The sequence below is a fragment of the Poeciliopsis prolifica genome, unplaced genomic scaffold, assembly GCF_027474105.1.
Source record: "Poeciliopsis prolifica strain line A6 unplaced genomic scaffold, Auburn_PproV2 SCAFFOLD016, whole genome shotgun sequence".
Taxonomy (NCBI): Eukaryota; Metazoa; Chordata; class Actinopteri; order Cyprinodontiformes; family Poeciliidae; genus Poeciliopsis; species Poeciliopsis prolifica.
Window position 1 is genome coordinate 11,005,193 of NW_026562391.1, and position 16,623 is coordinate 11,021,815.

At 37.9% G+C, this 16,623-nt stretch overlaps 1 protein-coding gene and 1 long non-coding RNA gene across 2 annotated transcripts in view; one reads left to right on the top strand and one right to left on the bottom strand.

Moving 5' to 3' along the window:
• The window catches only part of tacr3a (tachykinin receptor 3a), a 33,653-nt gene extending 17,299 nt beyond the window's left edge, over positions 1-16,354 (top strand). Inside the window, exons 4-5 of the mRNA XM_055041153.1 lie at positions 15,380-15,576; positions 16,026-16,354. Of these exons, the coding sequence (XP_054897128.1) occupies positions 15,380-15,576; positions 16,026-16,350 (522 nt within the window). The 3' untranslated portion in view covers positions 16,351-16,354. The remainder of the gene's footprint in view (positions 1-15,379; positions 15,577-16,025) is intronic.
• Positions 1,619-4,219, bottom strand: LOC129366986 (uncharacterized). Its single transcript, XR_008606673.1, has 4 exons — positions 4,061-4,219; positions 3,024-3,107; positions 2,358-2,448; positions 1,619-2,192 (listed from the first exon to the last, which is right to left on the bottom strand). It is a non-coding gene; the product is annotated as an uncharacterized LOC129366986 (long non-coding RNA).
• Positions 16,355-16,623: the final 269 nt, after the last annotated feature.

Below are 16,623 nucleotides of genomic sequence, written 5' to 3' on the forward strand. Positions count from 1 at the left end.
TTAATGTAGCTCCCCCTCTCTTTCCCAGCAGTATTCTCACCTTGAAATGTGACAAAATATATTTCACATGTTGGCTGGATAGGTAAACAACTCATGGGTGTCAATGATCCATACGACCCACAGGATGAACAGGTGGGTCAGTGACACGTGTGACTTCAGTGACAAGTGTGAATGTCCCTATAGCTACTAACCTGAAACGCCCTCTCTGTCCCGCTAAACCAGCAAGGGTCTTCAGATGCGGTAAAGTATCTTTAAAAAGCATAGAATGATGTTCTGTAAAACATCTGATGATAGAATTATGTAAAAATAAACTTATATACAATTACTCTAAGCTGAAGTTTGATCAGCAGCATATCCATAATATTTTTGCAATGAACTTTACAGAGACAGAAAAAAAAATCAATAAAGTGAAGTGTCTAGGCAAAGTGACAAACTACAGTTAAACCTGCAAGCTACTGTGCAAATTCTAAGCATGTATCTCTGTGGGAAAAGATTTACTTTAGATGGAGAACTTATGCTACTGTATGTTCATTTTTTGAAAATAATTACAACACACTGCATTCACAACACTGACTACATTAAGTAGATGGATGCAAAGCCCATGAAGTTCAGAAAATCTGAACAATTTGCATTTATTTTTGATAACTGTAACTCACTTCAGCAACTGACACAGTAGCTGCAGAAGTAATTAAAGAGAAGAGAAATTATATTTATACCCTAAAGGCATCAAGCTATTAAAATATTGAGGCACTTCTGAAAATCTGTTCTTCAAACGATGGGGTTCAGGTGCTGCCTACATGCATTACCTCCATCTAGAAGCATGGCTTACACTGAAAAAAATAAGTCATTGGATGAACATAAAAAAATTATGGAAAGGATTTCCACCTGATTACTTTGCTTTATTTCAGCACCATGTACTTGTGTTACTCCTATTTAAAGCAAATGTGTTAGGTCAACCTAATTTATTAAGATTATTCCAATGTAAAGCAAATGTGTTGGCTCAACTTGTTACAATGGTGATTCAATGGGTGATTCTAAATCAAACATGTTGGCTCAACGTAATATATTGTGGTTATTCTTATATAAATTAAATGAGTTGGCAAAACATAATTCATTAAGGTTGTTCTAATTTAAACCAAATATGTTGGCTTAACCAGAATTATGGTAATGCAATGGATGATTGTAAATCAAATGAGTTGGCTCAACTCCATTCATTAAGGTTATTCAAATTCAAATGAAATGTGTTGGCTCAACATATGTTTTAAAGGTTCCTTTAACTCAGTTACTATAGCGTGACCCAGTGTAATGCAATACAGCCAGCCCAACTAATCTGCAATGTTTAGGACCAAATCATTGATGTAACTTCATTAAGACGAATCTAGTTGAAACCACCTTATTTTTACAGTGGTAGCTTCACACTACCTGATTCAGTAGGTTCAACTCACTAAAAGCAAGTTAGCTCAACAAATATGCTTCATGCTAAAAGACAGCTAGTTAATCATGTGGAAATCCTTTCCATTATTTCATGACGTTAATTCAAAGACATTTTTTCAAGCGTTAATGAAGCATTTTAAGATAGCACTAGGTGAAAGTGTAGGAAGAACACTCAACAATTAGAAAAGGTACAACACAATTGTATTTTCAGAATTGTTATACATCGTTTTTTTACACAGCACAAAACACAGCTGAGTTGGACATTGAAATAAAAAAACAACTACAAAAAGGTTACAGTTTCATTTCCCAGCCAATTCTTTACAACATAAAACATGTCAGTATAGTTGCTCAACTTAGAGAACTGTAACAATATAAATCTTTTCTACTGCAGACTTTAAACACTCATTTTCCATATGAAACTTTACTCAACTTAGCAGCGAGTTTCATATTGAGAACTTGTGCTTTCTTTGATAAGTTCTTTCCATCCAATTTCATTATTATTTTCTGTATTACTTCAAAGGTATGCTTGAGTTACTGAGCAAGTTGAGTGCTGAACGCACTAAACTTGAGGGTAGCTCAAGTTTAGTGCGTAGATTAGTCCCAGCAGCATCACTATTGCAGAAGATACACTGCCCAAGCTGTTCATAACTTCCACCTCCTCCAGGACAATCCCAACATCCAGATGTGCATCGGCAGCCTCTGCTCAAATGACGATTCCGAGGACAGTCTCGGCTTTGGCCATTTCATTCATCAACGTCCTAAGGGAGTTAGGGAAGGGTATTGGGGGGGGGAGACAATTCACATGTAATTAAGTAAATAAATTAAGACTGACATTGATTGAGTCACTCATGGACCTTAGTTGGTGAAAGTATTTTAACAACTCTTAGGAGTTCTATTGTAAACACAAAGAGAATTTAACATACCATGTACTCCCTCACCAGCTTCTCTGGATCTTCATTTAGGTACACACAGACCTTTGAGGATGCACTCTCGTCTGACCTCAGCAGTGTCTTCCTAAATATGCAGATCAAAAAACAATGAGAACAATCTCAAAACTCCAGCAGTATAGGTTCACACACTTGAAAACATAGCTACATTCAAAGGAAGTGACAACAAAAGTGATCAGTGGCTTGCAGTCTATTTGAAAGATATTTAAAATTGTTAGTATCCCTTCATTATGCCATGACTAAAATGGAGTTTAACATTTTATTTAAACATCTAACTGAAGCTGTTAGAGGTTTAAATAAAGACATGAATATATCACCAAAGAAATATGTGAAAAGTACAGAATGGTCAACACAGTCTATATCCTTCTACTTAAATGAATATGCAAAGCATTCCATGTCTTACAAGTACATGGACAGTCTATGTGTGGGCATGGATAACGTCGCATATGCCGGTGTTTAAGTGTAAAATGTTTTAACAGGTCATATCTACGAGACAGAGAGAGACTACACTCCTTACATTTCCACATCCCCACGCAAATAAAGACAAATAAAACAGACTGGCCAAATAAATGTTTAGCTGAACCCTAGCTTTATAAGCTCTCTAACACTACATTCAGTCACTTTAGATCTGGCAAAACTTACTATTAGCCACTGAAATCTATAACTTGATAGCCGATGAGCCCCTTGACCAGAACTTAAGCAGGTGGATTACAGACAGGTGATGTTCTGAAAGAGATCAGATATATTTTCAGCCATTAAAATATGCAATTCATACTGAACTGAGTTGTATCTTTTAGTACAAGTCCCTTGAATGCCTCATGAATATAACCACTGGACACATGCAAGCACGTATGTGCAGAACAATGGTGAATTGAACATGGTAGAAAGCAATAGTAACATAGGTCAAAATGAGCACAATCAACACAAAAAACATCAACATTTCAAAATTTTACCAATTTTACCAATGAACTTCAATATTGTTTCTGAGCTACAATTATTTGGGGACAACAAAGAAGAGTCCAAAAAACCCCAACATCTTTACAGCAGAGGAATATGTATTTTAAAGAAAAAAAATAGAAAGCTCAAGTCTGTAATAATGGATAATCCATTGAGAGTTTTAACCTGACAAAATATACTAGAAATCCATAACTAACAGGTATTTTAGGAACATTTAACAAAGCTCAGAAAGCAATGCTTTCTGCAGGTTTCACCGACTGAAATGTAGGACTTTTTACTACCATAATTAATTAAGAATCTCGATGATGATAGAAAGGTACCAAAGTGTGTGTATCTACATTTACCTCCATAGTAACATTACTGAAATAGAATTAAAATAGTTAGAAATAAACTGATGTTAGATCCGTGTGTTAAAAATCCACTAAACCTCCAGGGAGCTCAGGAGGAGCAAAACTGTGACATTTCTGGGGTCCATTTGTGTCTCTGGCAGCAGCTTTGTGACCTTTACACTACATATGGCTCTGCAGACTTTTTTCGCACAGAATGTACCTAACATGGTGCGGCGATAAATGTAAACAAAAAGCTATCTGCCTTAACCTAACCGACTTAATCTACAGAACATGAAATAATGTGACGCAAGTATGGAACAAGTAGAAAATGGTAGAGAAATTTTAAGTTACATATTTTTATATGGATTTAGATGAAAATAGTTTGACTCTTACCTTCTTCAAATTAAGTAGATGCACGCCAGGAATCTCCCCTCTGCCCTTGAAAAAACCCAACAAGGTGCAAGCCAGTTATCTCGCGTGATTTTCCGTAATCTCTTGACCTGGATCCTCTTCAGCGGGAGATGAGTCTGACACAATAGCGCTTTGGAACTGACGTCACTGTGTTTTTTTTTATTAGATTAACTTTGACAAATATTGATATTGAATAAAATAATTAAAAAAAAACGTATATATATATATATATATATATATATATATATATATATATATATATATATATATATATATATATATATATATATATATATATCAAGGTAGTCCCACCCAACTACCGACCAATAACCTGCCTCTCCACAACCTGGAAGCTCATGTCAGGCATCATAGCGGCCAAGATAAGCAAACACATGGATAAACACATGAGCACGGCACAGAAGGGTATCGGTGTAAATAGCAGAGGAGCCAAACACCAACTCCTCGTAGACCGCACAGTTGCCCGAGACTGCAAAACCCGACACACCAACCTGTGCATGGCTTGGATCGATTACAAGAAAGCCTATGACTCAATGCCGCATACTTGGATCATTGAATGCTTAGAGATGTATAACATCAACAGGACTCTGAGAGCCTTCATTGCAAACTCGATGAGGCTGTGGAAAACCACCCTTGAAGCCAACTGCAAACCACTTGCACAAGTGTCCATCAAATGTGGCATATACCAAGGAGATGCTCTGTCCCCGCTACTGTTCTGCATAGGCCTGAACCCCCTCAGCCAAGTTATCAACAAGACTGGCTACGGATACAGACTCAAAATGGGGCCAATATCAGTCACCTACTCTACATGGATGACATCAAGCTGTACGCCAAGTGTGAGCGAGACATCGACTCACTGATCCACACCACCAGGATCTACAGCACTGACATTGGGATGTCATTCGGACTAGAGAAATGTGGTCGGCTGGTCACAAAGAGGGGGAAGGTGATCCGCACAGAAGGGGTCTCACTCCCAGAAGGAACAATAGCAGACATAGAGGACAGTTACAAGTACCTAGGTATACCACAAGCAAATGGCAACCTCGATGAGGTCACAAGGAAAGGAGCCACAGCTAAATACCTCCAACGAATAAGGCAAGTCCTGAGAAGCCAGCTCAATGGCAAGAACAAAATCCGTGCGATAAACAGCTATGCCCTGCCAGTAATCAGATACCCTGCTGGAATAATTAGCTGGCCAAAGGAGGAGATAAAAGCCACAGATATTAAGACCAGAAAGCTACTAACAATGCATGGAGGGTTCCATCCCAAATCCAGCACCCTGAGACTGTACACAAGCCGCAAGGAAGGAGGCAGAGGACTAGTGAGTGTGAGAACCACTGTCCAGGACGAAACAACTAAGATCCATAAATACATCAGGGACAAAGCCTCAACAGACAATGTGCTCAGTGAATGTCTCAGACAACAGGGAACGGAGGTTGAGGTGCCAGAGATACCATCATGGGAGGACAAACCCCTACATGGGATGTACCACCAGCAAATAACCCAAGTGGCTGATATCAGTAAATCCTACCAATGGCTGGAAAAAGCTGGACTCAAGGACAGCACAGAGGCCCTCATCCTGGCCGCCCAGGAACAGGCCCTAAACACCAGAGCAATAGAGGCCCAGATCTACCACACCAGACAAGACCCAAGGTGTAGGTTGTGCAAGGAGGCCCCTGAGACAGTCCAGCACATCACAGCAGGGTGCAAGATACTTGCAGGGAAAGCGTACATGGAACGACATAACCAAGTGGCAGGCATAGTGTACAGAAACATCTGTGCAGAATATGGACTGGAAACCCCAAGATCAAAGTGGGAAACACCCCCAAAGGTGATGGAGAACGCCAGAGCTAAGATCCTGTGGGACTTCCAGATCCAGACAGACAAAATGGTAATGGCGAACCAACCAGACATTGTCGTAGTGGATAAACATCAGAGGAAAGCCGTTGTGGTAGATGTAGCAATACCAAGTGATTGCAACATCAGGAAAAAGGAGCACGAGAAACTAGAGAAATACCAGGGCCTCAGGGAGGAACTGGAGAGGGCCTGGAAGGTGAAGACCACAGTGGTGCCTGTGGTCATCGGTGCCCTCGGGGCAGTAACCCCCAAACTGGAGCAGTGGCTACAACAGATCCCAGGAACAACATCAGACATCTCAGTCCAGAAATGTGCAGTCCTTGGCACAGCCAAGATACTGCACAGAACCCTCAAGCTCCCAGGCCTCTGGTAGAGGACCCGAGCTCAGAGGATAAGAACCACCCGAGGTGGGTGAGAAGGGAATTTTTATATATATATATATATATATCTTGGCACAGCCAAGATATATATATATATATATATATATATATATATCTTGGCACAGCCAAGATACTGCGCAGAACCCTCAAGCTCCCAGGCCTCTGGTAGAGGACCCGAGCTCAGAGGATAAGAACCACCCGCGGTGGGTATATATATGTTAATTAGATGTATTCAAGTTGAGATAACGTCATTCAATCACGTTAGTCCAGTTGAGAGAAAAAACCGATTGTCTCGCGTGTTCTCGCGTGATATCCCGTGATCTCACTCGTTGTCCTCAGCACAATATCAGTCTAACTATAATGAATCATGTTAGCTCAACATGATTCAATTTTATAAATGTGAAGTCGTGGAATATCTTGTTTATCCAACATGATTTTATCACGTTTTCGCTTCAAACCCAACATTATTGTGTGAAAGGTACATGATATTTTTTTGTTAATGTAATACGCCCCGACGTTCTTTTTTTTGGCGGAAGATCTAGCTGACGTAATTGAATCACGTTATCTCACCTTGAATACATTTTATTCCATTTGCGAGAGAAAACCGATTGTCTCGCGTATTCTCGCGTGAACTTGAATATGAACATGGTCAAGTTCACTCGTGGTCTTCAGCATAGGATCGGTCTGACTATAATGAATCATGTTCGCTCAACATGATTCAATTTTATAAACGTTGAAGTTGTGGAATATTTTGTTTATGCAACATGACTGTATCATGTTTTTGGCTCAAACATGGAATTATTTAGTTAACAGTACATGATATTCTTTTGTTAATGTGATAACCCCTGAGGTTCCTTTTTTACAGTGTACAAAGCCATGACATAATCATTTTTCCAAATTGTTTAAAGGCTCAGCAAACTTACAGTTTATAAATGTCTAGTTATTTTAGAATTTAGAAAACAGAAATAATACTGGTAAACTTAACGAAGCAAAAATAAATCTGAAATTGCATTGCCTCACATTACTAGAAAACCTGAGAATTAATAACTGAGCTCAGAGCAGATATTTTCTCTGAATCTGAATCAATTACTCCAATTAGCATCTACCTTTCCCTTCCACAGATTAGATGCACTGGTGTCACTACTTTGAATGAAACGGAAATTCATCCTTTATTTTAATTAGTTTGTCTTTACTCCAGTTCTTTATTTAAGTGGCGTGTTCTTTGTAACGAAGAAATGAGCCTCACCTCAATGAGGTTCATTCTAAATGAGTAAAAACACGAGAACACTTTTGTTTGTAAACAGAATCTTCTGAAAATGAGGAAAGCCTCTGACACCGAGGGTTGTAGCTTGCATCCATGCTGGTGTCTCACAGCAACATCTTCTAAATGTAAATGTGAAATAGAGTCTTTCAACAAAACACCAGATGTTCGGCTCACTCTGAGCACAGACAAGAAACAAAACTCAATTACAAGCTAGTAACTTTAAAATATATATATATTTTTTTATGCCAATTTTCTCAGTATAGGAGGCTGGCGCAGAAACGCTGTGACATGGTGTTTGGTGAGATACCTGTGAAAAAAACAATATGATTCTATCTAACCTTCTGATTTTAAGGCAAAAAAAAAATCACAGATTTATAGAAAAATCTAATTTACCTGGAATTACAGGAAGTAACTGCCTTGCCCCCAGTGCAACTTTCATCTTCAAAAATAACCCAAATAGATCTGTATCATATGCTAAAAGTAGCTTCTTTTGAGATTTGCTGCAATGACAAAGGCAAGCAGAAATCACTATGGTATGAACTTTTGAATTAAATGTCGAGGTCCACACTGAGAAGCTGGACTTGAGTTGTTTGTTTGTGCAACGCTTGAGGGGGGAATAGCATAAAATAGTTCAGTGACACTTGAGAATCAGCCTGAGAGCAGAAAATGGCATAAAATAGCAGACCTATGGTGCTGCTGGAGCTCCAGAGCTCCACACCTCAAGTGGGAGAATCTGCTGACAGAGATGCAGGCAGAGACGACTAGATGGTCGGTAGGAGGATGCAGGCAGTTAAATACAGGGCAATATTGAAAAAAAAAACTGTGGGGGTGGTCACTTTTCTGAAGGCTATCAACTCTAAACATACGGTTTAGATCAAAGCAATTCTTTTTGTCAGGATGGCTAGTGATAATCTGTAGTGATACTTTTATAATGGGTTTCCATTAAGCTTTAGAGTGAGGTGGACCTACTTTACCAGAAAGAATGGGCAAAATAAATTTGTCTCTTGATGTGTAAAGCTGGTAGAGAAGTACCAAGAAGACTTCCAGCTATAATAGCAGAAAAAGGTGTCATGACTCAGGGAGCTGAATTCACATATATGCCTCACACATCTTTATATATTCTTTTTATTGAATTTTTTTTTAATCTAGTCCAGTTTTCTTTCCATAGAATTCTGTGCCTTTTTGTGTGTTGCTTTCCTATAAAACAGCCCAATAAAATGCTCTAAAATGTGTGGCTATAATGTTATAATGTGTAATATATTTTATACTGATTAAAATACTCAACACTGTGTTCAGAACCAGTCAAAGTCTTCCAGTATCATCTAAGGCAATCAGCAGGTAAAAATGTACATAAAACATGTCTGTTTTCTATCAGTCTGCCTCCCTTCAACAACTAAATGATGCTGCGGATGGCTGGGTAAAGTTTTAATGACATTTTCACCACTGCAATAAATTAGTTTAGTGTCACTTCTGGGAGGAGGGAAGCAAAGTGAAAGGTGGAGAAAGAACGAAATTTGTGAACATAAAGGAACATTTTCCTGAAGCTCTAATTTAGAAAAACAAAAACTTATGTCATTGACATGCTAATGAGTTTTTTAATGCCTTAACTTTGTACCTGGTTAGAGTATAGTCTGGAGCTTTGCACATTACTAGGTTGACGTTTCTTCATTATTGCAGTGAATGAATGCCCATTAGTTCACTTGGAAACAAAATGGGTCTGGCGATTAGTTTGGAACATTTGGGATGTTTCTGTGTACATTCTCAGAGATTAAAACAAGAGAGACATGCAGTCAAGTAAATTTAATAAGTTTATCATTGCACAAAAAAAAAATGCTGCCCCTGTATAAATCAAATTTACTGAAACATCAGTAAATCCTGGTATTTAGGAATACCAGGATTTGTTTAAGTTTTTGTGGTTATACACACTTTATATTTTATGTGTAAAAAGATTTTGAAAACCATGTTTAATTTTTTTCCACTTTGCTTTCAGACATATCTCCATCAGCATCTACGGACTAAATTATTTGGTGATTATTCTTTGGGAAAAAGCTCAAGTTCAGTCACATTTTACAGAGAAAAACTGTGAGCATCAATATTGCCAAATATTTTCTGTAAGACCAAGGCAGTTGTTGCTGATTAACATGCTTAGATCTATTCCTTTCCATCATATCTTTGGCTTTATGATTAGTGTTATTATCCTGCTGGAAAGTTGACCTCCACCTCAGTCTCAAGCATTGCAGAGGTTCTCCCACCAACATTTTTAAATATGAGCATGATATATTTATCATGTCTGCATAAAATATTTTCAACAACAGTACACTGATTTTATTGCCCTTTAGACTATATGTGACTAATTTGGTGGTCACAACTGGTCTTGTCTGACCTAAGCAATGCCTTAGACATGCCATCAAACCTTAAATAGGATTTCTGATGCCTTTTTTGTTGCCACTATTATATAAACGATTTGTGGAATGTGGATCTGTGCAGCTTCTCAAGAGTTGCCATGTGCTTCTCGGCTTCTTCTCTGTAATTAAATATCTACTTGTGTCGCCCGTCAGTTTAGGTAGGTGGCCATATCTTCTTAAAATTGAAGCTATGCCACACTTTTTTCATTTCTAAAAGGAGAATGGTAAAACATCAATGTTAGGATATTATTTTATAAGCTAAAGTTACTTTTTCTTCTGGTGTCCACTGAACCATGAAGCTGCTGGGAAATAAATATTGTCATTTCTTTGTGCTAACAAGACTCTGCTAGAACTCCCTATAAGTCAGGGGTCTTAAACTCTGATCCTTGTGGACCAGTAAACTGCAGCGGTTAGATGTGGCACTGCTTCAACTCACTTGCATCACATAATCAAATCTGTAAGTGTGTCGATGGTGAGGAGGAGGCAGTTCGGCCATTTGATTCAGGTGGGTTTAAACACTGGAGTTTGAGGCCCGGCCATAAAGAATATTAGAGACTTATTGCAAACTACTTTCAACAACAAGTTGTGGTGATTTATCTAATGGCCACCAGCTTAAATTTGAATGTCGGAACCATTAAACAGTTCACATTGAAATAATTGACCTCCTTGGTAGATATAAGCAACAAGTTTTTGTTAAGTACATTGTTTACCAGACTGGTATCATCTCACACAAAATGGTGTAGTTATCTATCAACATGTGTTGGCAGATTTATATGACCTTTCTGACCTCATCTCTGTATATCTAAAATATTTTCAGTATTGTAGATATGGAAAAGGTCTTTGCAAAAAGCTATGAAAACAGAGATGCTACTTGAATGGGCTCAAGTCTTTTCCATTTTAAATAGTGGCCAAGAGAAACAGTTCTGTGTCAAATCGCAGTTATACTGAAGGGATCAGCATTCTGTGCATTTCTAATTAAAAGTTCCCTAAAAATACTGATCAGCTTGAAAAAATATATTGCTACATTTATTTTATAGAATTTGTTTGGGTGCTTTTAGTAGTGACATTGATGATTTCATAGAAACAAAATAAATAATTTCTAATCTAACGTACGATTATCTTAAAACCTAATAAATGTTCCCAAATAAAATAAGGTGCTTTTTTATGTGTGTGTGTGAGAGGTAAAGGGCACTATATTTGCTTTTAATATCTCCCCCCTTAGGACATATTTCATAATCATCTCTGCATGTTAATTAAACTAAATGTAAAGTACCAGTAAAGCTCAGAAAAGGATCTGAAGCCAATTTTTCCATCTCAATCACCCATGAACTCCTCCTCTTTCTACATAACTTGTAGTGCTGTCACAAGCGCTGCAGTGCTGAAGTGACAGCACTACAGTTCTGAACAATAGTTTGTTTTCATTTGACTGAATAGACCACGTTTCCTGAAGAATAGCACATCTTGCTGAGAAATTGAAAATACTTGATGGTGATCACTTGATGAAATTTGAAGTGTCTCATAAAATGAAGACAGAGTTGCATCGTACGAGGTTTTCTAATTTTCAATAACACATGTTGTGTTTCTTTGTCTTTAGTAGCTTCGTTAATTGGAAAAACTACGTTCTTTGTGGAGAACAATAAAGTAGATTAATTCATTTAAATTGAACTGTGTAATAAAAAATTTATTGAACTGCTCCATGTCACTATTTTCAGGAATACGTAAATTATGAGTTTTCTGTCTCAGCCTTATAAGTGACTTGAGGCATTAGATCAAAATCTGATTTTATATCCTTTAAATTGTAACAGTGTAATTCTGAGAGCCAGCTCTACAGGAAATTAAACAGACCTGAACAAGGCCTTGATCTTATTATAATCTCTGTACTTCCTTTTTAGCTGTACAAACACACAGAAAGAGAATGTTGAATGTTTCAGACAGCTTAGGCCATTGCATGAAAAAAGATGTAAGAAACAAAAAGAAAGTGGTAAAATACTGATCTAATCAATTAGAAGTTAATCTGAAGAGCACCGTGCAATTTAAGAGGAACTTCAAAACTGTGCAGTTATGAGAATGATTGTTTTCAGAAAAGCAGGAGAAAGTAGTGGAACAACCCCGATACCCCATACTTGTGAAATAAATAGGAGCTAAAACACATTCAACTCTGCCAGAGAACAAAACATCAATCAGTCCAATCAGATAAATAGAGGTAATGGCAAAATATGTGTATAAGTAAGTGCCTTGAGTCCTTAAAGCATTATATAAATTTAAAAAATTAAATTGGCTGTACCAGTTCACAGAAAGCAAGGCGGTTTTGTAGCTGACGCTTGGTATTTTTAAAAGGCCAACGGCAGATGACCTGAGCGAACTGGAAAAGCATGGATGAGTGCTTCACATTAACACTATGTTGGGACAGAACATTCTCAGAAATGAGTTGTAGCTAGATTAGCTAGTAAAAGATAAATAAAGATCAGCTGGTGTGTCACTTTTTTCACATTTTGTAAACCGATTATTTGCCAGTATTTTATTTCACAACACACACAATGCAATAGAACCAAAGCTCTTTTCACACTATTAAATATAATCAGCACAAAAAAAACATATTTTTTGTCAAGCTGGTTTTGTTTGGTAATTCTCACATGCCAAAATGAGGTGATCCAATCCTATGTGGTTACACAAAACAATCTGCCATCAGCTGGATGCCAACCGTACTGTTCATTAGACTGCAGCACATGCTGTTTCCTTCTTTACACACCCACTGTGAATGCCTCTGTTGCCAGCTTAGAGGTGTTTTTAATGGTAAATCAGCTTCCACCAGTCATTTTACCTCAATACTTCCACACAACACCTTGATGAAAGCATGTCAGCCCTTGTGTTGGGGGCAATAAATGGAAGGGGCCTGAAGTTTGTGCTGTAATTCTGTGGGATTACCTGAATGCAAAAGCACCACTGGGGACCTTAAATTTATATCCTAGTAAAGGCCTTGGGTTTATCAATCGGGTATTCAGGCTCAGACTGAAAACGTTTTGACTTGTCTTTCTCCTGCTGGCACACTTTTAGATGTTAGGGTATGTTAGTCTGTGATCTGAATGGTAAACAGAGAAAATTCACATTAGTTTATGTTGCCTATTGGTTTCACACAAGGCTGATCCATTTATTTTGGGTGCCATAATCGACATCTATCATCTTGGGGAAATCTTAAAAAGAAATATTTTTTTCATAAGTAAATCTCAAAATTAGCTGCATAAATATCAGGAATTATAATTTGAGAATGAAATCCATGTACACTGTACACTAGTGTTCATGCCAATAGTGACTGAGCTGAAACCTGCAGAAATTTTGATATCAGAACAATAAACAATGATGGCTTTGATTTCTTTCATATGGATAAAAGCACATCAGAGAGGAAAATTCCCCTTTAATGGGGAGAATTTCTACATATGTATGTATGTATTCAGCAGTACCTAGCTCAGTATTAATGCCAATCAGCCACGACCAACTGTTGCTAAAAATAAGAAACACAGAAGTACAGACTTAGGTGTGCTTTCTGTGAAAAAAGTAAAATAAATAAATAACTGCAGTAGCATTTTGTTTAAGCCGTTTTTTTAAGGAAAAAACTTACGAAATAAGCTCTAAGCCAGTTTTCAAGTGCATAGGATGAAAAAGCAAAAGCTTCGTCATCGTTAAACAATAAAGACAGGGCCAAATGCACTATCCATAGAAGGAGAACATTAAGTGACTGGCAGGGTGGCTCATCTGAGGGTCTCCTACACAAAATATCAGGCCTGATGTGGTTTCAGAAAAAATAAGATTTTAATCTTTACACACTTGATTTTTCCCAGCAACAGAAATTGGAGATTTCTGTTGCACATCTCCGTTAAAATAAACAGATGTGTATTTCTGAGAAAGTTTACTGCAAATGAATGTAAAAAAAAAAAAAAAGGGGCAAGTTGTCTACCTAAAATCTTCTATCCCTTTTCCCATCACATTGGATTATATGGTCCTGAGTTCTTCTATTTTATGTCCAGACTGTTTGCCACAAAAAAAAAAAAAAATAAAATACCACTTTATGACTCTCTTGCATCCACACAGTGCAGTTTACAACATGACTTGTGTTCAACCATAAACCTTTTTGAAACCTTCACTCAAAACAAAGACCAGTGTTTAGATTTTAAGGGAGGCTGCTTTGTCTCTCGTGGTTCCCTGCAAGGATCCCTGCTGAGCATTTCTGAGAACCAGTCTGCGTCACGAGATCCTCATTCCCACGCAGTGCTTCGAGACGATCCGTGACTGATCTTTACCCCTGGAATAATTTACAATACAGGCAGATTTGTTTAAAAAAAAAAGTAGATCTAATCCAAAATGTTCATAGGCATAGTGAAGGTGAATTACAATCAAGTAGTGATGAAAATGAAACGCTGCAAGAACTCTTGTTAGGCAGATGTCGGCCTGATAAGGATGAGAGAATCCTTAAAATCAGGATGAGGGCAGTGAGGATCAAAGTAGAGAAACGTGCATCTGTAGCAAAGGAACAAGTCGGGGTATAGAATGAATTGCTTATGTCTATGTGTTTTCACTGAACCTGTGGAAGATCTGAAAATTCAAGATGAATTTTGTCCCAGAAGGTGAATTGTTGCATTTAGCGATATTTAATTTAATCAGAATCTACCAGGACAGATATTGGTAGTAAATATTATGTCCACCGGGGCAATTGATGCTGTCATGTTAACACACAGGCAGCACTGCAAGAGTGGGTCTGTTCTACATCTGATTAGTGGTCCAGAAGGACCTGGCACATTGTGTACTTGAATAAATAATTAACAGCACTGTCCAAACATTTTCTGTTATATTTTACTTCAGCGTACAAAATGGATTATAATAACATCTGAGGTAAAGGCGAAAGGAAAGCTTAAAAGATGAGTACAGCATTTGTTGAGTGCCCAAAGCCTCCCATTCTGTAAGTGTCTTCCACCGCTGCCATCAACTGTTTTAATTGGCACAGTGTAAACTGTGTCACTAAGGTAAAATTCTGTCAGCATGGGATTTTTGTCATGAGACATAAATCTCTGAAAAGAGTTTTGTGTTGTGTGAGTCCTTGTCTTGACAAACAGGAATGAGGTTCTTATATTCACTGACTGCAGACAACGATCGTGTAAAGGCAGGACAAATAAATTAAACAAAGATTAAATAAACACAACTCAACAAACATAATAATTTACGAAAGAATTTTTTTCTGGTTTCTTACAAACGTCCAGATGATGGCCAAAATGATGAACTGATGGACTTTGAGAGATGCACATGAACCATTTCTCATTTGTAACTTTTACAGGCAGGCAGAATTACTTTGTATGTTCGTCACTGTTGCCCTCTGCTTCTGTTACAGGTTGTAAAAATGATGATCATTGTGGTGGTGACTTTTGCTCTCTGCTGGTTGCCGTATCATCTCTACTTCATAGCAACCGGTCTCAATAAACGTCTGATGAGGTGGAAGTACATCCAGCAGGTTTACCTGTCAGTGCTGTGGCTGGCCATGAGCTCCACCATGTATAATCCTGTTATCTACTGCTGCCTCAACAGCAGGTGGGTTCCCATGAGATCTTTCAAGGTTTATAACTTAAACTTAAACTCAGCTTCAACTTTTAACTCTTTATTTTTCAGGAAAATTACATGTTACTATGGTAATATCAGAAACACAGGCTTAATAAACTACAGTGTCTCATAAAAGCATTTATTATGTCCCTTCCTCAATCTTGAAAGTGTTTTGTAGGGATTTAATTGGACAAAGTAAAGCATGATAGTTAACTGAAAAGTTAAAGAAGTATAATTACTTTTGCAAAGCACTTTAAAGTCTTACCAAGAAAGCTACATGCCTCCAGTATCAGTAAACAATTTAAGCTTGAATATTATTCAAGAAATGCCTCTAAAATGCACATCAAACAGATTTTGTTTTGTCAGTTTTATCTTCAGCTTTGGCGGCTTCACCTTCTTATATAATCAACAATTCTTCCCTTCTCCTGATCTGGTCCCAGGTTTCGAACCGGCTTCAAGAGGGCATTTCGCTGGTGCCCCTTCATCAAGACATCTAGCTACGATGAGCTGGAGTTACGTTCAATACGACTGCACCAAACACGCCAGAGTAGCATGTACATGCTGACCCGGATGGATACAACCATGGTTATGGTCTATGACCCTGCTGAAGGCAACGGCGGAGCAGGAGGAAGCGAGCACTCCCTGCCTGTTAGGAAGAGAAGCTACGTTACCTCTCGCCAGTCGGAGATCATTGCCCCCAGTGGCACTGGTGTAGGATCACAAAATGGGGTTGCACCGAAAGCCGAAATTGAAGAATTTTCTTGAAGAGCACATTTGCTGAGATAAAAAAAAAAACTATATATATTTATATATATAACTATTTATATATAAATATATATATTTATATAGATTTGCATGTATGTATGTAAAGAACTTTAAGCATAGGCTGCTCAAAAACAGGCACATGCTGCAGTAGCTTGGCTCAGACACTGCAGTATGTCTCGAAATAAAAGTGGACTCTTCAGCACGTAGAGAGGCTGTGCAAAGCATAATCATCTGCCTACTTTTTCAGCCTAACATGCACTTCTGACTGCATTA